General features: G+C 41.6%; 1 protein-coding gene across 1 annotated transcript in view; it reads right to left on the bottom strand.

The window, feature by feature from the left end:
• CSF1R (colony stimulating factor 1 receptor) overlaps positions 1 to 15344 on the bottom strand; it is a 76522-nt gene that overhangs the window by 5081 nt on the left and 56097 nt on the right. Inside the window, exons 16-21 of the mRNA XM_056516975.1 lie at positions 14782 to 14938; positions 12836 to 12912; positions 10996 to 11114; positions 9121 to 9243; positions 6380 to 6491; positions 3906 to 4005 (exon numbers count right to left, since the gene is read on the bottom strand). Of these exons, the coding sequence (XP_056372950.1) occupies positions 3906 to 4005; positions 6380 to 6491; positions 9121 to 9243; positions 10996 to 11114; positions 12836 to 12912; positions 14782 to 14938 (688 nt within the window). The remainder of the gene's footprint in view (positions 1 to 3905; positions 4006 to 6379; positions 6492 to 9120; positions 9244 to 10995; positions 11115 to 12835; positions 12913 to 14781; positions 14939 to 15344) is intronic.

The following is a 15344-nucleotide window of genomic DNA, read 5'->3' as shown; positions in this document are numbered from 1 at the left end:
TGGGGCACAGAGGGGGCCTAACTAACATTTTGGAGCACAAGATAAGGCAATATTACTGTGTGGGGCCATACACATTGGGAGTTTTATTGCACAGGGAATTTGGAAATAAAAAAGAATTGTAATATTTAGAATTGTGTGGGACAATTGTGTTTTTTCTTATGTATTTTTAGATTGATGTAACTATCTGAAAATGTTGCTTCTATTAAAGGGGTACTCCACCCTAGACATCTTATCTGCTATCCAAACATCCCTCAGCTTTCCTTATTGTGAGACTCCAGTGGTGCTACACAGAGGTTTAGAAAATCCTCAAATACAAGAAACACAAACAAAAAGCAAACTCACCATGAACGTTTTTCTTCATTTATTCATTCATAGTAGTTCAAATAAAAATCAGGAAAGACAGGGGAGCACAAACAGTGGAGGCGTGGGGAATGTACACAAGAGTAACAGCTGTTTCACACCTTATGGTGCTTCCTAAGGCCCGTGATGATGTCAGAGACATTGTGGTGTTTTTAAATATACATGTACGTAAGGGTCACAGTGGTAACTGGTAAACAATGAATCAAAGCATGTGAATAACTCAAATTAGTTACATGATAAAATTAAAATTACTATCAAATATCAAGCGACTTGATACTGTGGAGGAAGCATTGAGCTCATTTTGCCAACCGGACCATTACTAATTGGTCCGGTTGCAGCAGCATATGTTAGGCTGGGTTCACACTACGGTTTGTAACTACGGTTCCCGTATACGGCTGGGAGGAGGGGGGCGGGGCTTAATCGCGGCGCCCGAACTCAGCCGTATAGGGGAACCGTATTTAATGCATGTCTATGAGCCGACCAGAGTGAACCGCAGCCTCCGGTCGGCTGCTTTTTCGTATGCGGTTTCCCGACCACAGGCAAAAACGCGTTTTTGCCTAAGGTCGGGAAACTGCATACGGCCGAAAAAAGCAGCCGACCAGAGGCTGCGGTTCACTCCGGTCGGCTCATAGACATGCATTAAATACGGTTCGCCTATACGGCTGAGTGTGGGCGCTGCGATTAAGCCCCGCCCCCCTCCTCCCAGCTGTATACAGGAACCGTAGTTACAAATCGTAGTGTGAACCCAGCCTTATTCGCCATCCTTTCTTCTGCAAGAGGATCCAATATCTGTCACCTCCAGTTTGAGTGAGATCTATTCTTTCTATTCCTGCAAATTTAGCTATGGAGAGATCTCCTGCATGTGTCTCTTTAATGACATCTCTCTCCATTTCAGGAACTGTCCAGAGTAGGAGAAAATCCCCATAGCAAACATATGCTGCTCTGGACAGTTCCTAAAATGGACAGAGATGTCAGCAGAGAGCACTGTTCTTGTGATGTCAGCAGAGAGCTCTGTGTTCCAAAAAGAAAATAATTTCCTCTGTAGTATTCAGCAGCTAAAAAGTACTGGAAGGATTAAGATTTGTTAATAGAAGTCATTTACAAATCTGTTTAACTTTCTGGCACCAGTTGATTAAAAAAAAAAAATTATAAATTCCACCGGCGTACCTGTTTAAACAGTACACTAAGTGGGTAGTTTTGCAAGTAATAAATTGTCTGACCTAGGCATTCTAACCACCCAATCTAAAGGTATTTCTAGCTTGGTTTTGGCTACATAAAGTACGGTCACCACATTTAAATTTTTCTTTTGGTAATCTTTCCAGTAACCATTTTTTTCCCCTATTAACTTTTTTCGCTTTTATATTTCTTTTTTACAAGGGATCCAAGCGTATGATTTCTCTGTTAGATAATAATGGGACTATTATCTGCAATCTCTTTGAGATCGTAATCATACTGTATGGTATATACCCTGTACATTGATGATTATACTAATGATAGCATTCATTGGGTGTAATCAAATGAAAAGGTAAATCTTTGTTTTTTAACCTCTTGTTTGTCATTTTTTCTTTTTATATAACAATTTTTAGTTCTCCTTTGTACTTAAGTAAAAGCTTCATACACAATTCTCTCCGGATACCCCCTTTTAAGTAGTCACAACTTGAAGTCCCTAGCTTGGTGAAGGTAGGTATCACTGTTTATCCTTTAGATTCTAACAGACTGGCTATATGGAATCCTCTGCTTCGTGTGGATGGGATGAGAGCTATCTAAAGGAAGTAGATAGCTCTCATCCCATCCACACAAAGAAGAGGATTAATATCAAATATCAATATGGAAGTAGTTTAAAAAAAAGTAGAAGTCTCTGCTCTTTGTTGTTACGAATAAAGTTTTCAAGTATAAGAAACATTAGTAGATTTAGAAACAAGGGGCAGCAATGTGGATTTACCCAACATTATGTAGGAGATTCTCTTAAAGGGGTACTCTGCTGCTTAGCGTTTGGAACAAACTGTTCCTAACGCTGGAGCCGGGAGCTCGTGATGTCATAGCCCCGCCGCCTCGTGACGTCATGCCCCGCCCCCTCAATGCAAGTCTATGGGAGGGGGCGTGACAGCTGTCACGCCCCCTCCCATAGAATTGCATTGAGGGGGCGGGGTGTGACATAAGGGGGTGGGGCTATGACATCACAAGCTCCCGACACCGGCTCCAGCGTTAGGAACAGTTTGTTCCAAACGCTGAGCCGCGGAGTACCCCTTTTCTACTTTTAGAAAAACTTCTTCCACAACTGTACTACTTCATTTTGATTAGCTCTGATGTCTGATATCCACACAAAGAAGATTCCATATAGACAGTTTGTTAGAATCTAAAGGATAAACAGCCATAGAGATACTTACCGACACCAAGCCAGGGCCCTCAAGTTGCGACTACTTGAAAGGGGGTATCCCAAGAGAATTGACGGTGAAGCTTTTACTAAAGTAGGAAGGAGAACTAAAAATTGTTACATAAAAAGGACAAATAAAGATTAACCTTTTCATTTGATAATACCCCAGTGAATGCGATCAATAGTATAATCATCAATGTAAATGGTATATATTACACCGGGATTACAATCTCAAAGAGATTATAGATAATAGCCCCATTATTACCTATTGATGAAATCATACTTTTGGATCCCTTGTAAAAAAATATAAAAATTAAACAAGTAAACAGGAAAAAATGGGCTATCAGAAGGATTACCAAAAGGAAATTTTAAATGCCGTGACTGCACTTTATGTAGCCAAAACCAATACCTTTAGCTTGGGTGGCTACAATTTCCAGGTCAGACATCCAGGAGATCTCTCCATAGGTAAATTTGCAGGGATAGAAAGAATAGATGTCCCTCCAACTGGAGATGGCAGACATCGGTTCGTCTTGCAGAAGGAAGCACAGTAGATAGCATGTGCTGATGCAATTGGACCACTTGGTCTGAATGAGTGAAATGAACTCAGTTCTTTCCTTTATTTAGACACTTGATATTTGGTATTGTTTTTAATATTACTATTTCATTGTTTTGGGTTATTCACATATTTTGTTTCATTATTTATCAGTTACCATGGTGACTCTTGCGTATATGTATATTTAAACAAGCCAAGATGTCTCTGACATCATCACAGGCCTAAGGAAGCACCATAAGGCGTGAAACAGCTGTAGCTCCTGTGTATGTTTCCCGCCTCTCCACTGTTTGAGCTCCCCTGTCTCAGTGTTTCCTGATTTCTATGTGAATTACTGTGAATTAATTAAGAAAGAAGTTGAAGATTTGTCCCTGTCAGTGCTCCATATTTTCTTGCTTGTGTAAAGTATTTGAGGTCTATTGACTGTGGCTCCTAAGCTAATTTGGTCAACCATTGTCTAATGTATATGAGGGTCTTCCAAATCTACCCTGACAGATAATACTACACCTTTTATACACCTTTTCTCTCCATGTAGAACACATGAATGGCCAAGGTGATGGTCCACGAGCAAACAAATGTTTGGCCGACAGCTGTCCCATGTGTATGGGAACCTTTACTTACACATCCAGTGGAGCAAAATCTGGGCAGTCCATCTTGTATCCATCTTTTATCATCTTGTAAAACTTGCGGTTGACAATAACCCCAGGATATGGGCTCCTGCCTATTAAATAATGTAATGTTAAAAACTTTGATATAAATATTCATTTACGGATTGTTGAGGTGACAGATAAAAAAAAAATGGTAAATTCTGTGTGAAATCTGCAAGTTGCATCTGAAAACTGTGCATGTATAGATGCGAATTTACATGTGGATTTTGATGCAGAGTCTTAAGCTCCCATTGCTTTTGATGGGATAATCTATGTAGGCACTTATAGACGCATTACTGTTTTTTGTACTCTTGTGTTCTTGATAACTGCATGTATTATTCGGTGTGATATCGAATTTCCCATTTTCTTGCAAATTTGGATGCAGAAAGGACCATGGATTCTGTGTCCAAATTAGCACAGATTTTACAGATGTCCACATGCTTGCACACGTTTAACATTCTCAAGAATAACATACTTTAAGAATATTTTCAAACACAGGATGCAAAAATGTAACTGTCATCAGTTGTGAATTATTAATTTCCAGAAAATTTCAGTTTTCTAATGTGACTAGGAAAGGATTAAAGGGGGGGGGGGGGGGGGGGGGTCACAAAGGCAGACTTATTCCATATGACCTATTATGAGCCGGAATCGAAAACTATCTATATCAAAAACTGTTTTTAAAGAGGTACTCCGTCCCTAGACATCTCATCCCTTATGCAAAGGATAGGGGTTAAGATGTCTGATCGCGGGGGTCCCGCCACACCCCTGCTGCACCCAGCATTCGTTTAGAGTGTCGGTTTCAGCACCGAAGCGCCGGAGGCTCGTGACGTCACTGCCGCGCCCTACTCATGACGTCACAAGCCTCCGCCCCGTATCGCCAGGCATCTGGCACGGAGTGAAGTTTGCTCTGTGCAGCGGATGTCTGGGGTGACACAGCTAAGATTGCGGGGGTTCCCAGCGGTGGAACACCCTGCGATCAGACATCTTATCCCCTATACTTTGGATAGGGGATAAGATGTCTAGGGGTGGAGTACCCCTTTTAAAGGGTTCCATTTTACAATTTGATATACTGTATGCCTAGGTCACAATATGTCTGGTAGAACATTCACATAGTAAGTTCATGGCATAGCTTATGCATAGAATCTGTACAACTGTACCTGAAGGGGTATTCCAATCTCAGCTTGTTATCGCTATTTATAGGATAGAGGTTAACAAGCTGAACTGTTAGGGTCCAACCACTGGGACACCCATCGATTCAGAGAACAGGGACAGAATTGTCCCTGGAATAAGTGGTTCAGACCCTGTGTGCACAACCAATGCTCTATTCATTCTCTATGATGCCACCAAACCTTTCAGAGTCCAGCACTTGGAAATGCCCCATAGAGAATAAACGGAACAGTGGCCCGCACCATAAGTTCAATTGACAATTTTGTCCCCGTAATTGGGATCGACAGGGGGTCCCAGCTTGTTATCCCTATGTTATGGATAGAGGATAACAAGCTGAGATGGAGATACCCCTTTAATTACATACTATGACATGCCTTAAATGTCTGCTTGTGGCATTGCATTTAATACTTGCAAGAATCACTTCTTGGCTGAGCTAAGTGGCCAGTGTAGTCGCACAAAATGCTTAATTTGTCTCTACTGCTTGATTCGGCACTGTCAGATTCAAAAACTTTTTATATGTTGTACATCTTAGCAAAACATTAACCTTTCTAATATACTTCATAAAAAATGTTTCATCTCCCTTTTATACTCATGGCTTATAATTATGGGGTCCCTATAATATCCAGAACATAATCCTGTCTGGTTGCAGCATCATCTTTGTCCCAGCTGAAGCACAGGCAGGGACAAAGTCCAGTAAGTGAGGGTGGAACTATCACTCCTTTGTACTCCTGTCCTGTCTGGCAGAGTCTTGTCTGAAAACAGAGAGGAGGGGTTACAGAGCAGCCTGCAGTGATTGGATGAAGACACTCAGCACAGCACAGCAGACTCAGGGAGGAAGTGAATGCATGGTGAGTAAAGGCGGGCTCATTACTTGCCTTCGACAAGCCCCTTACTGAGCAGTGGATGTCAGAATTAGTGAGCAGCTTAGCATAGGGATTTGTGAGCCACTTACAGAAGCTAGACATAAAAAGACACGTAGAGCATCTGTATGATCTAGTGAGTAACATATAGATGCATTATTTTTTACTGTGATAGGACAGGTACGCCTTAAGAGGGCACTATTTTTCCTAATGGCTTGGTGAACTTTGCACCTTAGATCTCACAATTGGTTTGCATACACCTACACTGTATGCGGAGCTGTGGCAGTGTTATTTGGTCAAAACCAATCTATATACCCATGGCTTTGATTTGGATTACGAATGTTCAATATAATGGCACCTTGAAAGGTCATCATTTGACCTTCATATATTTAGGAGTTAGTCTTCAATGATCTAGACTCACCAAGAGAAAAGATCTCCCACAGTAGGATTCCGTAGGACCAAACATCACTTTGTACAGTGTAGATACAGTCAAAGATGCTCTCTGGGGCCATCCACTTAACTGGAAGTCGAGCCTCAAGGAAAGAAAATTGTACATTAAAATACATTTTATTATATTGTATAAAAGTATAGTATAAAAATATTATAATGGCCTATATAAGCCAGTCTGACTGATGACATTTTCAATTTTCCGAAGACTCTTTTCTTGTCTAATTTTTCCTTCCAGTAGAAAACCTTCTACGCCTAATGCTAAATAGAACACCGACTACCATATAATATACACCTGGAATCTGCAGTAAAGAAGCCGTAGGTCAAAAATGTTAAAAGGATATGTAGGCATCTAATTATGTTTTCCATGTTAGTCATGGCCATAAATGTTGGCACCCCTGAAAAAAAGTGGGAGCAAAAGGGAGGAAAAAAAGCACATTGGACATAATGTCACACCGAACTCCAAAAATGGGCTGGACAAAATTATTGTGGGTGCCTTAAATGTGTACAAGGCATCATGAAATCTGAGGATTACCAATGGATTTTGGGTCGCACTGTACAGCCCAGTTGTAACGCCGAGCGCTCCGGGTCCCGCGGCTTCCCCGGAGCGCTCACTGCGTTGTAGTAACAGCAGCGCTCCGGTCTCTGTCTCTGACCGCGAGCGCTGCTGTGTTCGTGCCGGTGGGGATACGATCCATGGGGCGGGTCAGACCCGTTCACGGATCGCGCCCCGTTCTACTCACCCTACTCCTGTGACTGTCTCGTCCCGGCGCGCGCAGCCCCGCTCCCTAGGGCGCACGCGCGCCGTTAATTGCTGCCTGGCCCAATTAGTTCTAATCACCTCCCTACTCATAAATACTCACTTCCCCTTCCTTTCCTTGCCGGATCTTGTTGCCTTGTGCCCTGAGAAAGCGTTATAGTGTGTTCCCAAGCCTGTGTACCTAGACCTTCTGCTGTTGCCCCTGACTACGAACCTCGCTGCCTGCCCTGACCTTCTGCTACGTCTGACCTCGCCTCTGTCTAGTCCTTGTGTACCGCGCCAGTCTCAGCTGCCTGAGAGGTCGAGTCGCTACTGGGGAACACGACCTGGTAGTTATCGCCGCAGCAAGTCCATCCAGCTTTGCGGCGGGCTCTGGTGAACACCAGTAACTGCTTAGAACAGATTCCCCAGTACGACCCGCGTCACCGCCTCTCAGGTACAGAGGATCCACCTCCAGCCGCTAGTCCGGACCCTGACACCAATGTCAGAAAGCTGGGTTTGCGTCTAAGATCTTGGGTCTTCCAGCAGGACAATGACCCCAAACATATGTCAGAAAGCACCCAGAAATGGATGACAACAAAGCGCTGGAGTGTTCTGAAGTGGCCAGCAATGAGTCCAGATCTAAATCCCATTGAACACCTGTGGAGAGATCTTAAAATTGCTGTTGGGAAAAGGCGCCTTCCAATAAGAGAGACCTGGAGCAGTTTGCAAAGGAAGAGTGGTCTAACATTCCGGCTGAGAGGTGTAAGAAGCTTATTGATGGTTATAGGAAGCGACTGATTTCAGTTATTTTTTCCAAAGGGTGTGCAACCAAATATTAAGTTAAGGGTGCCAATAATTTTGTCCAGCCCATTTTTGGAGTTTGGTGACATTATGTCCAATTTGCTTTTTTTCCTTCCTTTTTTGGTTTAGTTCCAATACACTCAAAGGGAATAAACACGTGTATAGCAAAACACGTGTTACTGCAATCCTTTTCTGTGAGAAATACTTAATTTTCTTTAAAAAATTCAGGGGTGCCAACATTTATGGCCATGACTGTAAGAAGAACAACTTCTTCAAGAGAAAATCTCTGTCCATATGGAACCATATGGAGCCGGAATGGCAGCACACGGAGGCTGTGGAGCCCTTTACTTTGGAGTTATGTCGCTTTCATGCACTACCATTCTGAATCCATGTACTTTGCTGTGTGCATGAGCCCTGGTTTGAGCTATCCTACAAATTTACTTATATACACTCTGTAGAAATTAGCAGGAAACCGCAGTTAGTAGTTACATAAATGTGAAGTGAAACTGTTGACACCAGTGTAAATTATTGTTTTAACAATGCAGATTTGACCATAGGACCTATGTTTATTGTCGGTAGAAGAAACTTGTTCCCCTCTCTGCACTGTGCACCATGTCAGCAGATTTAGCATGCATTTAGACAAGTTCTTTTTGCCTGTTTGCACCCTTTCTGTATGCACAGTAGAAGTGGAACTTCTATACGTGGTGTTAATACATAAGGTGTATGATGTTATCATGTTATCATGTATGTAAAATACTGCTTAGTGTTATTTGTGTCATATATTGCTCCATTGCATTGTTTGGCGGTAAAATACAGTATTAAATTTGGAAGTACTATGGAGCATTTGCATGAAAGCCCCCTATACTAAGCTCAGAAAAGGAAAAACATTCTTATTGGGTCCTTCTTTGACAGCATAACTGGTAGACATAAGTTAAAGAACTTTGTGGTTCACCCAAAACTTTTTAGTAAAATTTCATATACATTCCAAAAACATCAAAAGGTTGTCCAGTCCTGAACTAAACCATATTTATCAATTCAAAGATACATTACCATAACTAAGCTTAGCAACAATGCATTCTGCAATAATATTCACTTCACTGTACAAAATATAGGTGCGAAATCTGTTTAAGTACATGCATGAAATTTTTGGAGAAAAAATATAAAAGACTTACATTGCCTTTGACAACATAGTTGCTGTCATTCTCAATGTCCCTGGCCAGGCCGAAGTCGCAGATCTTAGCAACGCGTCCATGGGTTATCAATACATTTCTTGCGGCGACATCTCTGTGAATGCACTACATGGTGTTTAAGAAATATTAGTACATAGCTAAAAATAATATACTCACTTATATAGTAGTACCGTATATACTCGAGTAAAGCCGAGTTTTTCAGTACGATTACTGAAAACACCCCCCTTGGCTTATACTCGAGTGAACTCTCCGCCTGTCAATCCCTTCTCAGTGGTCTTCAACCTGTGGACCTCCAGATGTTGCAAAACTACAACTCATGCTGGGAGTTGTAGTTTTGAAACATCTGGAGGTCCGCAGGTTGAAGACCACTGCGGCCTTCGTCATCATTTAGCTTTCTACTCACCTCCCCTCGGTGGGAAGGAAGGGTGAGCTGGTCCGGGCCATCTATGCTGCAGGGACCATCCGCTGGGGAGGGTTAGTCGTTCCGGGCTGTCCATCTTCACCTGGAGGCCCTCTTCTCTTCTCCGGCCCCGGACTAATGACGTTGCCTTGACGACGACTAACCCTCCCCACCGGACGGTTCCTGCAAAATACATGGCCCGGACCAGCTCCCCCTTCCTTCCCACCGAGGGGAAGTGAGTAAAAAACTAAAGGTGGGTCTGGATGATGATGGAGGCCGCTGTGGTCTTCAACCTGCGGACCTCCAGATGTTTCAAAACTACAACTCTCAGCATGTCCGGACAGCAGATGGCTGTCCGGGCATGCTGGGAGTTGTAGTTTTGCAACATCTGGAAGTCCGCAGGTTGAAGACCACTGATGAAGGGATTGACAGGCGGTGACGATGAAGGGGGGGGGGGGAGATGATGATGGGGTGATGATAACAGGGTGATGATGAAGGGGTAATGATGACGGGGGTGTTAATGATGGGGGTCTGGATGATGACAGGGGGGATGATGTATTTCCCACCCTAGGCTTATAGACGAGTCAATCATTTTTCCTGGGTTTTTGGGATGAAATTAGGGGCCTTGGCTTATATTCGGGTTGGCTTATACTCGAGTATATACGGTATATAAAAATACACTTTGACCACAAAATATAGTATTGGAACTAGTGATGTCATATATGATGACTGACACCAGGCGAAGGATGAAAAGTCTTTCTGGGATATTCCAAGATGGCTGATTTTTTTTGGACATTAACAGACTGTCATTGGGTGGCCAAAAACTATCATTCATTGTAAGATTTCACTTGACAAACAGTTGTTTTGGTTGAAATTGTCCACTTTCATCAACTTTAATCTAGAGGTGGCCATATATTTCCAATAGCTGTTGGCCGAACAAACCATTAGTTATCTCTCCCCAACTCCCTATATACATAAATGTTAACTATAGTCTAAGGTATATGACAACTTTAGGATGTAATGGGCTACTGTTTCTTTTTCCTTTCATGCTTTATTGAGCATTGGGACTAATTCCCATCTAATAATGCAGTCCCTATAGTAGGGAGAGTCCTATAAAAGTTCTTGCCTCCTTGTTTTAATGGAAATGGGACAAACCATGGCTGGCCCTAAGGGTCCATAGCAGCCGCATGATCTTTCTCCTTGGTATGTACGTTCTTGGCACAGGGGACTGAGAATGCATCTATCAAAAATGAAGATCTTTTGTGAGGTAATGAGTTGTAACTTTGTTGTTCTCAAACAGAAAACAAACATGAACCAACTCCTATTCACAATTGGTGTTTGTGAGGACCTGCTCCCTTCTTTTTTTAATTCAGTATACCCTTTTCCTCACTTGTATAGAGAGTTTTCTATTGATAGTAATGAGGGGAAACGTACTGAAAAAACTCCAGGTGACTTACATTCTTAGAAGCCAAGAATGACATTCCTTGAGCTACTTGGAGTGAAAAGTTTAGAAGGTCATGTAGGTCCAATGGTAAATGATCATCCATGTCTTCTTCAACCTCCTCCAGTGAATTTTCTAAAACACAAAGTGATAAGGCATTAAATCCTAAAAAATGAAGATCTTACTGGCCAGTATTTATGTCTCTGATGACATCACGAGCACAGTGCTCTCTGCTGACGTTATTATAATAATAATAACGCTTTATTTATTGTTGTCCTTAGTGGTATTTGAACCCAAGTCCCCAGCGCTGCAAGGCAGCAGTGCTAACCACTGAGCCACCATGCTGCCCTCAGCATACATCTGCTATGCATGGTTGCTAAAATGGACAGAGATGTCAGCAGAGAGCACTGTGCTCGTGATGTCATCAGTGTTCCAAAAAGAAAGGAACTTCCTCTGTAGCATTCAGCAGCTAATAAGTACTGGAAGGATTAAGATTTTTTAATAGAAGTAATTTACAAATATGTTTAACTTTCTGGCACCAGTTGATTTAAAAGAAAAAAGGTTTTCACCGGAGTACCCCTTTTAGGATGCTCTTCAGGCAGGTACTCTACAATTTTTCTTAAACTTACATTGGGAATGCTTTGAGCACATGCACCAAATGTATCCATAGGGCCACTGTTACCTGATAGATGCTAAAATAGTGTCCTTTTGGCATTAGTCAGATTGTTATATATATATATGAATACATTTTGTAGAACTAAGTAGAAATACACAGGGAACTATTATAGATGGATCTTGGAAAACAACTTATGCCACTATGTATCTGTTTTTTTTTTTTTTTGGAGCCTATTGGTGATGTTTTCTACTATATGAATATACGGTGTAGTCTTTTCTTAGCAGTTATATATCAGTTATATCAAGATATCCAACAAAAGGCTTGTGGTAATGTGAACAGAGCTCTGATCCATTGGCTACAGCATCTTTTTGTCTGTAGGGCCTGCCTCATCTATGCTTCCAATGCAAACCATGCAATCCTTCATATTCCCTGTGGTGTATTTTTGCTAGCTTTACCCACAGATGACAGACACCCTCTGATCACCTCATATTCAGAGTCTCTCTTCTAACAAAAAATAATGTGTGTGTGAAGCAGACAATACCTTTAAAGGGGTACACTGGTGGAAAACATTTTTTTTTTTTTTTATCAACTGGTGCCAGAAAGTTAAACAGATTTGTAAATTACTTCTATTTAAAAATCGTAATGCTTCTAGTACTTATCAGCTGCTGTATACTACAGAGGAAGTTCTTTTCTTTTTTAAATGTCTTTTTTGTCTGACCACAGTGCTCTCTGCTGACACCTCTGTCTGTGGCAGGAACTGTCCAGAGCAGGAACAATTTCCCATAGCAAACCTCTCCTGCTCTGGACAGTTCTTGACATGGACAGAGGTGTCAGGAGAGAGCACTGTGGTCAGACAGAAAAGACGGTGAAAAAGAAAATAACTTCCTCTGTAGTATACAGCAGCTGATAAGTACTGGAAGGATTAACATTTTTAAATAGAAATAATTTACAAATCTGTTTAACTTTCTGTCACCAGTTGATTTAAAAAAAAATCAACCCCTTTAAGGAGATGCAAAGCGAAGCTATTACTATGGGGGTATAAGTATGTAGAAAAATGCTGTATAGTCAAAGCTAGATAATGATGCAGTCTTATGTGGTATTGTAATATAGATAAATGTTATATGATGTACATTTCTAGTGTTCTAGTAAATTACCATTTGCCCTATTTTACTCTGTCTACAATAATAATGTAAAGTCACTTCGCTAGCTATAATGTAATAAGTAAGCACAAACAACATACCTGGTGTGGAGCCCATGTTGGAGATTGGTTTCATATCAATATAGCTGTCTTTCATTTCACTTCCCAGTCCACTGTCACTGGGGAAAAAAATGATCTTTAACTTTATGCATCTTTTTTAACTAGTTATCATTCACACTCTTTTAGGTACTTAGACTCAAAATATTAGGGAATCAAAAAATCCAGGAGGACCACACTTTGTATTTTTTTTTTCTTTGCTGAAATGCCTAAGACTGCATTATTAAACCCCATTTGCGTTATACTTTGGGGCATACATTGGTCTATACCGTAAGCAACCAATAAAAATGGGATACTGGCATATAGCTTGATGTATGGGCCTATTGACTTCAACAGACCCAACATAGTCTAATTGTGTCCATGCTTTGGCTATTTCTTAAACATATCGTGTTTCTGTGTGGGACTCAAAAATATGGTCTAACAGGCTATGTAGATATGTTTGGTAAACGTACCGAACGTAGTCACAACTAGAGTCTGTTTGGCCAGTTGGGAACACGTCAGGCTATACATTGGCATTTCCTTTGACAGGTTACCAACGTATAGTCCGACTTAAAGCTGGAAACATGATGTGAAAGTAGCCTTAGCATTCTTACCAACATTGTAATGACCACAATCAGGACATTTAAAAGAGGTACTCCACTGGCCAGCGTTCGGAAGTAAAAGTTCCGAATGCTGTTTTCACGCTGCTGGAATTGGCCACTCCCCTCGATGTCATGGCCACGCCTCCTCAATGCAAGTCAATGGGAGGGGGAGTGACGGACGTCACGCCCCCTCCCATTGACTTGCATTGAGGGGGCGTGGCCGTGACATCATGATGGGTGTGGCCGACCCCCACAGTGCAAAAACAGCGTTCGGAACACTTACTTCCAAATGCTGGCCAGTGGAGTACCTCTTTAAGGTTTGCCCAGGAATGCCCCAACATCCCAACTTTTAGGTGGCCCTTTTTCCAGCTTTGTTCATGGGATTTTCTGCCTAAACTCTGTACCTATATACTGCTGCTTTAAATCTTCAAGCAATCTTATTACTAGAATAACAGAGGATTCTCCGATGGGCCCGGGCTTTGTCGCTATAAATGGCTACAAAGTTCAGTACTAGACACCCTCATTAGTAGAGGATTAGAAAAACAGTTACATATAATTAGAGTTTATTTCTTATGGGATGATTCACAAATAACCTATTGGACCTTCTTTGTGTCCTGTGTGTACAATGATAACAAGAAAGATTGGAATGAAATGAAAAATGGGCATGGACATGTTTTGTATACATGGAAGGTGGACATTCCCTCGAGTGGGCACAAGGAACCCCAGTTTAATGCTGAACATGCACTCTCTGACATCTCTTTCCTGTGCCATACATACCCTAACATTAAAAAGTTGTTATTTACATCAGAAAAATCATCTACATTAGAAAAATCTTTGAATTTGGCCAAGTATTATAATAGTTGTGACGTCACTCACCAGGATACTGTGCAATATTCTTTAATTTCAACAGTGCAGTAACATGGCGCACGGACGCTACAGGTAGGACTTAGCTCATCAGGGGAAAACTGGGTTACAGCTGTTGCGCGTGATACGCACGCGCAACAGCTGTAACCCAGTTTTCCACTGATGAGCTAAGTCCTACCTGTAGCGTCCGTGCTCCATGTTACTGCACCGTTGAAATTAAAGAATATTGCACAGTATCCTGGTGAGTGACATCCCTGCTTTTTCTTATCTGTGTTTGATCAAGACTACTGTTGTTTTACGGGACTTGGAACCACTCAGTGTACAGTGCCTGCCAGCACTATCACAGAACTGTCATACCCAGGCTTGGGAACTGTATTATTGCTACTTTGTAACTACAAGCATAAGGAGGTGAGAATAAGGGGTAGCAGTGCCGACTATCTATTCTCTTTGTAGTTATTATAATAGTTGTGCTGGCAGGGAATTTACCTTCCCAAATACTTTTGATCCACGGCCATATTTTTGTAGTCGCCATTGGAATCTGTGTGGACTGCAGTAAACATATTGTTCATGAGTTCGGCTTTTCTTCTCATGAAGTTCAACAGGTCTCCGTGCTGACAATATTCAGTGATCACCAAAATTGGGCCTAGTAGAAGAGAAAATCTTTAGGACAATAGTCATACAGGTACTGTAGCTCATTTTTACAGGTAGGTATGGAAGAAATGTGTTCCACTCTGTTACAAAATGTTGATGATATATATGTTATATAGAAATAATGGTGGCCATAGGGTCTGCTCCAACCAAATACACACCTGTATAGCGTTTGCATGTCTTTGTTGTGCCTTAGGAAATAGATGGGGCTAATACAGTGAAGACATTTTAAACTTTACAGGGCAGATTTGCTTTCCTAATTCTAACACCTTTTCCATGATATTCATATCAGTCATAGTAGAGCAGGTCACAATTGATTCCACACTAAACAAAATTTGGCATAGACACAGACTTTTTGCCTTATTATGTAAAATCATTGACCACCCATCAACCACCCCAAA

This window comes from Hyla sarda, chromosome 4 (assembly GCF_029499605.1).
Source record: "Hyla sarda isolate aHylSar1 chromosome 4, aHylSar1.hap1, whole genome shotgun sequence".
NCBI lineage: Eukaryota > Metazoa > Chordata > Amphibia > Anura > Hylidae > Hyla > Hyla sarda.
This window is presented reverse-complemented; position numbering and strand designations above follow the sequence as displayed.